Genomic DNA, 7,965 nt, shown 5'->3' on the forward strand with positions numbered 1-7,965 from the left:
TAGGATAATTCCATATGACTTTTAGTCTTCTTCTTTTGTTTGCTTCCTCAATTATTAGTTTTCCTCTTTTGTTTGCTTCCTCAATTATGAGTATTTTGCCATGATTTCTTCACCTCCTATATGTCTTTTTCGATCAGCTTAGAGATACTTTTCCTAGTAGAGCTGAGGATCTATCGGAAACAACCTATGTTACTTCCAAGGTAGGGTAAGCTAATGTCTACGTACATTGTACCCTCCCCAGACCCCACTTGTGAGATTACACTGGGAATGTTGTTGTTATTCTTTTGTTTGTTTCCTTAATTATGATTCATGTAGTCTTTGGTTTTTGGAATCTGATTTCATTTGTTGTTTACTATGTTTAAGTGACCTCACCTTGTTGTTGTTGTTACGGTTCCTTGCATAATAGTAATAATTTTACTATTCACACATTGTCATAATGTATATATAGTACCTGATAGCCTTCAATCAAAATGATTTGTTCTGCATTCATTTTTTATGCAGCAGCAAAGACATGAAGAACGATGGTCTATATCGTCTATCTGTCAATATCCAGAAGCTGAAGCAGATGATGAAAACTAACTTCGACTAAGCATCGAAAGTGAGTCTATTTTTCAGTTATAAAAGCATAAAGCAGAAGGTAACTCGAACTAGTTTGGAATTGAACAAATTTGATTGGTATATGTACACTTGATACAATTAGATATTGTCATGCTTTTAGAAGATAAGTATAGTGAAACAAAACTCAATACTCATTCCACCCAATTTATGTCCAAGTCCTTGAGTTTCATGAGCCATTTCTTTGCATCTTGTGCAACAAAAGGTTTAGATGATGTCGTTTCACAATTTACATCATTAGCTAACAATTCGACTTTCTTCTCTTTGGCAAGGCTTGCTTGTCTGTTTGGATGCCTTACCTTAAGTGACAGAAGGCGCGAAACTTCATGAAGGCCACCCCATTTTTCTAATGCACGAGCAATATCATAGCGACCTGTCAGAGATAACTTGAAATAATTAGCATTATTAGTGAGGTGAAGAACTAGAGCAACTCTAGGCCTACGAAACATTGTGTCTTGTGGCACACAGATGGGATCCACATATCTGATTGTCCAAATGTCAACCACCATTGTTGGTCGGGGACCATCGAACTTCCTCAAGATGAGTTACACTTTCAAAACACGTACTCCCCCGTCCTAATGCACGTGACACTCTTTTCTTTTTAGCCAGTCCCAAAAAGAATGACATATTTCTATATTTAAGTAACAATTTAGCCTCAAACTTCTCATTTACTCTTACAACAAAAGTTTATGTCTTATTTTAGGCAATAAGTTTCAGAAGTCCTTTTTTTTTTCACTTTAAACCCTTTGTCTGGTCAAACACCTTCATATAAAATGGGACGTAGGAAGTAGTACCATAACCAAAACTATGAAACCCTGTGACATTTGGTACTCGTCAAAGTTACAGAGTTATGTAGTTTGCTGATCTTAATTATTTTGATTGAGCTTGGAAGTATAGCACATTTTCTTATTTAGTTTTCCATCCATTTTGTAAGTGGCTGCTAGAAAGGAAAGATGGTTATTTTTCCGGTAGGAAAAGGGAACAATTAATAGTTGAGGTGTGTTTTGATAAAAAGTTTCAGTAGGAATCTCGAAAAAAGGGGATACTTTAGGCGTGTTTTTGACCCATCACTCTTATTTCTTCCATTTTTGTAGGGCGGTGAGAGGGGAGGAGTGAATTATACCAGAAAAGGAACAAAATCTTGTAATCTAGTTCCATACCTGCACGTTCGAAGGATTTTCTACTAGGCATATACGATAGATCCATTCCCCAGTTCTTCTGGAATCGACTGATCTGAGAAATTGCAGATCATTTCCAAGCTCAATCAAAATAATCAAGAAAATATGAAATGCAACAAGGTTGGTTAAATCTCGTAAAAAGTGAAACTCGATTTTTTCCTGCATTGATCAGTATCTTATGCTGGTTATATTTTTTTACATGTATTCATAGTTTTTGCAGGAAATGGGAAATTGATAACTAGTATGAAGAAGCGTTAACTAACCTCCTCTTGTAAATTTTCCAAGCTATCCCAATAACCTTTTGGTTTGCGGTGTTTGTAAGCAAGAGATAGATTCATCAATGAAGAAATTCTTCTAAAACCTCCCATACGTGTAATAGCCTTCTCAATATCCACTCTTCCATGTTTCCTGAGTTGCTTTCTCATAGGCATAAATCCTTCTTGTCCATGTTCGGAGATAAAAGCCAAGAGCTCAGCTTTAAGAACTTCAATATCCCTCTGCAACCCTGGAACTTTCGGCCTTTGTCTAGGTGAATGTAAACTACTACTGTCTGAATTCTGTTCAGCTTGCCTATCATAATAATCAAATGAATCCTTCATTGATGAACCAACCGATGCCTCTCGGAATTCATCATGGTTAAATTTCTCAAGAGGTTTCTCAGTCTCTCGTTCCTCAATGTAATCTCGGATTGCACATAAGTTTGAGGGAAGGTCCTCATATATGACCTGAAAATGACAGAATAAAGCACATAAGGCATTTTAATTTGTAATATTTTCTGCAGATTTATTGATGCGAGTTAGGCACAAGATCCGCTTAACATAAATTTTGATGTTTAGTGGATGACGAAGGGAGTAGACATGGACACAAACCTCTTCCATAATTGCTTCAGAAAGAAATGAATTCTTGTGCATTTTTGACTCCACACTATACTTCAATAGAGTATGATGACTGCCTAATTGCTCTAAGATCCATTTTCCTTCAAAAGAATCGAAATCTCCTTCCACCTGCTCAAAGCTAATTTCTTGTTCTATGAGTTCAGATAAGTCTAGGACGACACGTGCATGGAGTACCATGTATAGAAGACCCTTGCATCCTTCCTGGAAATGGACAAGTAGAAGCATCACTTAATATTAGAGAAACATATCTCGTTGCAATACACAACGTATTCATTTCACAGTTGCCCCCAAAATTATTCATCGTCATTTACCTGAAGAATGCGAACTTTGTTGTTGTCTCGTGATAAGATCTTACTGATCGCTAAATTTGGAACTATCCTGAAACAATTTGGAATGAATTACAAATTAGTATGATGACCAAGCCAGAAATTATATTAGAAGAAAGCCCTGAAAACTTACTCAGGAAGACTTTCATAAGCAGTCAAAACATTCCATACTTCGCGAACTGGAGCTTTTACTGTAATACTAGCAACAACGCAACGATGAACACCTCCATTTTCCTTCACCCCAAAATCAATTTATCAAAGGGACCACCAAAACAATACAGCTTCACAGGAAAAGTAAGTCACAGTATACAGTCTATTAATTACCAGTAGACCATCAAATCTTCGGAGATGGACTTCATCCACCACACATGGCTTGTCAAGTCTGCAAGTTTTCCCAAATATTCCCCAATTGTTACTCACATCACTTGTAACTGGTGTCGATGGGCCAAAAGTGGCTTTGACAAACTTGTCCTTTAAGTGTTCACCTTTAGATTTATTTTCGTGGGAAATGACATGATCAATATCTGTCTTAGTGGAAATAAGGTAAGAACCAGGTTCCTCTTTGGTAACACTCTGATAACCTTGATAACTGTTTTCAGCTCTACAGGACAACGCTTGAAGATTTACCGGGAGGTCTGACCTGATAATCCTCTCCAAGAAAATGGCAGGAAAGTTGAACCTTGGTATGACACTAACTTCATAACTTAGTATAGCTGTTGAAGACCTGAAAAGAAAAGGCATTTGTAGGTCTCTACAGTATTCTTGAAGACAACATAAAAGGAAAATTAGGAACAACAAAGTTTCCTTCGATAAAGATTGTACCTTGTTCCAACTCTCACAGACCATTTGCCTTCAAACTTCTTGAAGTCACCGTCAACCATAGAGAAATGGAGCTCGCGAACATTATTCTAAATTTGTAAAAGAGCAATATAAAACATAGCTCTTGGTTTAGACAAGCATGGACTGTAGACATAGATTAGAATGTCACAGATCAGACGAACTATCATACACACAGATTTCATATGCTTACCGATTTGATGAATTCTTGGAGATCCAATACAACACGAGCTTCTATGTGCCAATAGAGTGATCGTTGGATACCTCTTTGCTCCAACCAAATACGTCCAGGATGTGGACAAGGAATTCTCCTACTGTGATTAACAAGTAATTCATCCATCAGTATGTAATGCAAAGTATATTCCTAAATCATCATACACAAATATATGCAATACGAATATCACGATGATTTGACAGACAAAAAACTTTCAAGATTATATGGATGTTAGAAAAGACTCCACAGACGCCCAATGCAGATATCCATCTCTACTGTTAGTACTGAATGTGTTTATTCCGAAATCGTACCAGAAGAACAAAGTTTCAAAGACAGCCTCCCATTGCAGTAAGTTGTAGGCATGTCTCTGATTCCAGTGAATGGCTCACAACCCATAGATGATTACATGTTCAAAGTACGAACGTCACAAAAAACAAAATGTGGTGTTTGAGCTAGCTTGCCCGCACCTGACTATTCCACTAGGTACCTGTTAGCTCCTCACTATAATATAGATACCAAGTAACTCTATCTATCAATGCCATAGGAAACGTAGCATTTTTTGTGCCTCTGTAGTAATTTAAGCATGAGACCTCATGGTTCTCCTCCCACTTCATTGACCACTAGGTCACACCCCTCAATAACAAGGTCGAATGTAGAGTGTAGGATTCTGGTTCGGCAAAACCAGTAGTTTTGGTTCAAATCCTATATTTATTTTAAGAAATACATCTAATATGTAAAAAGTCGTAATACATAAGCATACACTCAAACAGGCCTCAACTCACACATAAGCACTATAACTTTGAGAGTGCACATCTAGACACCTCAACCAATGACGGAGTAAGGATTTTCATTAAATGGGTTTAAAATATGAATAAGTAAACACACAAAGAAATCAAAAGGAGTTCAACATCTACTATATATACATATAAAAAATAAATTTAACCATATATAAATAGTGTAATTTTTCGACAAAAGGGGTTCAGACAAACCCCTCGACCCTACCTAGCTTCACCCCTAAGCTCAACTTAGTCTCAACTGGCAACTAACCACTCCAACCCTCCCCCTCACCCCCACCCTCTAAAATCCCTAATTCATAAGCTTCAAATCCTCGCTCCGTTTTTACAACACAAGTACTATCATTTATTAGAAAAAAGGAGAAAAATAAGCATACATTGCTGCTATTACCTGCTAACAAGATTTGGGACAAAATCAGCAAGCCTTTCATAATCAGTAAGAGCATTCCAAACAGAATCAACATCAGCATTCACCAAAATCTCAGCTTTAATCTTTCGTTCTCTCCACGAAACAACTTCCACTTCACATCCAACATTTTTCTCTACTCCCATTGCATCTCCTCCTAAAAAATCCCCTTTTCTATAATAATAAGTTTTAAAATTCTCATTCTTCGAATCGAATTTAACGTATTCCAAAGACGAGAAACTCGATTTCCATGAACAAATTGATGAAAATTAGTTGTTGATTTCATAGTTTTTTGGTTTGATTGTGAAATGGAAATGCAGAGAATATATAGAGTGAAGTGAAAATGAGTTGATTTAAAATTGAAAATTATTACCAGAATAGTGGTTATTTCTGTTATATATATAGATTTGATTGACAGTTAATTATTGACCACATATATGTTTGGATAAAGGGGACANGTCAGATGGGTAAGGTACACAGGAAATCATTTCCTAAAAGTGCTACCTGGAGGGCAACTGAAAAACTTAAACTAGTTCACACTGATGTGTGTGGACCTATGCAGGCATCATCTTTAGGACACAATAAATATTTTGTGCTCTTTATTGATGACTTAACAAGGATGACTTGGGTGTATTTTCTGAGTAACAAGTCTCAAGTATTTTCAGTTTTCAAGAAATTTAGAGCTTTTGCGGAAAGGCAAAGTGGTTGTAAGCTAAAGGCTTTGAGGTCGGACAATGGTGGCGAATACACTTCAAATGAGTTCAACAAGTATTGTGAAGATATGGGGATTGATCACAAGTTGACAGTAAGCTATTCGCCTGAACAAAATTGAGTATCGGAAAGGAAGAACAGAACAGTAGTTGAAATGGCTAGGTGTTTGTTGCTGGAAAAGAAACTGCCACAAAGCTTTTGGGCAGAAGCTGTTCATACTTCAGTTTATCTGTTAAATAGGCTGCCAACAAAAGCTGTGGATGAAAAGACTCCTACTGAGGCATGGAGTGGAATACAACCATCTGCCAAGAATCTAAAAGTTTTTGGTTCGATATGCTTTTCTCATGTTCCTTCTGTCAAAAGAAGAAAACTTGAACCAAAAGGTGAATTGGGGATCTTTATTGGTTATTCATCACAAGCCAAGGGTTATAGAGTTTTCAACTTGCAAACAAAAAATATTTCAATCCGAAGAGATGTAGTCGTGGATGAGCATGCTTATTGGAACTGGGATAAGGAGCAAATTGAGAAAGATAATGCAGTTTTTCAGAACTTGAGCCCGCTGCCTGAAATCAAATCATTTGGGTCTGAAACTCTGGAAGAAGACGAAGAATCAGACGGGGAATCCTCACTTGATTCGCCAATTTTGAAGACAAGATCTCTTTCTGAGATCTATGAAAGATGTAATGTTGCAATCTCAGAACCAAATAGCTATCAGGAAGCATCAAGACATGAAGTTTGGATTGAAGCCATGAAGGAGGAGATTGGTATGATAGAAAAGAATGATACTTGGAAGTTGGTTGATAAACCCAAAAACAGAAATGCGATCGGGGTGAAGTGGGTTTATAGAACCAAACTTAATCCAGATAGCTCAGTTTATAAATACAAAGCAAGGCTTGTTGTGAAAGGTTATGCGCAAGTTGCAGGTCTGGATTATGGGGACACGTTTGCACCTGTTGCACGACATGATACAATAAGGCTGTTATTTGCTTTGGCAGCTCAATCAAATTGGAAACTGTATCATTTGGATGTGAAATCTGCATTCTTAAATGGACTGTTGCAGGANTGTTGTGAAAGGTTATGCGCAAGTTGCAGGTCTGGATTATGGGGACACGTTTGCACCTGTTACACGACATGATACAATAAGGCTGCTATTTGCTTTGGCAGTTCAATCAAATTGGAAGTTGTATCATTTGGATGTGAAATCTGCATTCTTAAATGGACTGTTGCAGGAGGAGATATATGTTGATCAACCAGAAGGCTTTCAAGTTGCAGGAATGGAGGATAAAGTCTACCGACTTCATAAGGCATTGTATGGATTAAAGCAGGCTCCTCGAGCATGGTACAGTAAGATTGATGATTATCTCATTCATTGTGGCTTCAAGAGAAGTGAAAATGAAGTCACCTTATATGTGAAGAAGGCTAAAGGAGGAGATGTGTTTGTGGTGTCACTCTATGTTGATGATCTTCTGGTAACAGGAAGCAATAAAGCAATGGTGAATCAGTTCATGCAAGAAATGGAGACCAAGTTTGAAATGTCAGATTTGGGTGAAATGAGTTACTTTCTGGGAATGGAGATTCATCAAGCTACTGCTGGAACCTTTATTTCTCAGAGAAAATATGCATGTGATATTCTTAAAAGGTTCAAGATGGAGAGATGCAAGTCTGTACCGACTCCACTACTTCACAATGAAAAAATTTCGAAGTTTGAAGGAGGTGACAGGGCTGATCCAAGAGTTTATAGAAGTCTGATTGGTAGTTTGCTGTATTTGACAGCAACAAGACCCGATCTCATGTTCGCGGCAAGTCTACTGTCGAGGTTTATGCAAGCTCCAAGTCAAGTTCATCTTGGTGTTGCTAAACGAACGTTGAACTATATCAAAGGAACTGCTGATTATGGTATTTGGTTTAAAAGGGAAGAGCAAGGGCAACTGATGGGTTATTCAGATAGTGATTGGGCAGGAAGCGTTGATGATATGAAAAGCACTTCT

General features: G+C 37.5%; 2 protein-coding genes and 1 pseudogene across 3 annotated transcripts in view; 2 read left to right on the forward strand and 1 right to left on the reverse strand.

Annotated features, from left to right (window-relative positions):
* The window catches only part of LOC125868880 (rust resistance kinase Lr10-like), a 41,915-nt pseudogene that overhangs the window by 11,210 nt on the left and 22,740 nt on the right, over positions 1–7,965 (forward strand).
* Positions 1–7,965, forward strand: part of LOC125866689 (LEAF RUST 10 DISEASE-RESISTANCE LOCUS RECEPTOR-LIKE PROTEIN KINASE-like 2.1) — a 30,814-nt gene that overhangs the window by 6,650 nt on the left and 16,199 nt on the right. The gene's annotated exons all lie outside the window — the stretch shown is intronic.
* LOC125866686 (uncharacterized) lies at positions 732–5,607 on the reverse strand. Of its 2 annotated transcripts, none has more exons than XM_049546994.1 (10): positions 5,252–5,607; positions 4,046–4,163; positions 3,838–3,923; positions 3,340–3,739; positions 3,149–3,249; positions 3,001–3,067; positions 2,663–2,890; positions 2,057–2,518; positions 1,776–1,848; positions 732–988 (listed from the first exon to the last, which is right to left on the reverse strand). In XM_049546994.1, the coding sequence occupies exons 1-10, from the start codon at positions 5,410–5,412 to the stop codon at positions 750–752; spliced, it is 1,935 nt and encodes a 644-aa protein (XP_049402951.1). In that variant the 5' UTR covers positions 5,413–5,607; the 3' UTR covers positions 732–749. The 2 variants fall into 2 exon arrangements, with proteins under 2 accessions (XP_049402951.1, XP_049402950.1); XM_049546993.1 differs by having other exon boundaries at positions 4,046–4,166.

The sequence above is a fragment of the Solanum stenotomum genome, chromosome 6 (assembly GCF_019186545.1).
Source record: "Solanum stenotomum isolate F172 chromosome 6, ASM1918654v1, whole genome shotgun sequence".
Lineage (NCBI taxonomy): Eukaryota > Viridiplantae > Streptophyta > Magnoliopsida > Solanales > Solanaceae > Solanum > Solanum stenotomum.

Coding starts and splice junctions, on each gene's coding strand:
- LOC125866686 (XM_049546993.1), bottom strand. CDS start 5,412: ATGGGAGTAGAGAAAAATGTTGGATGTGAAGTGGAAGTTGTTTCGTGG. Junction 4,167..5,251: donor GTCCCAAATCTTGTTAGCAG/GTAATAGCAGCA, acceptor TGTTAATCACAG/TAGGAGAATTCCTTGTCCAC. Junction 3,740..3,837: donor TCTGTGAGAGTTGGAACAAG/GTACAATCTTTA, acceptor TTTTCTTTTCAG/GTCTTCAACAGCTATACTAA.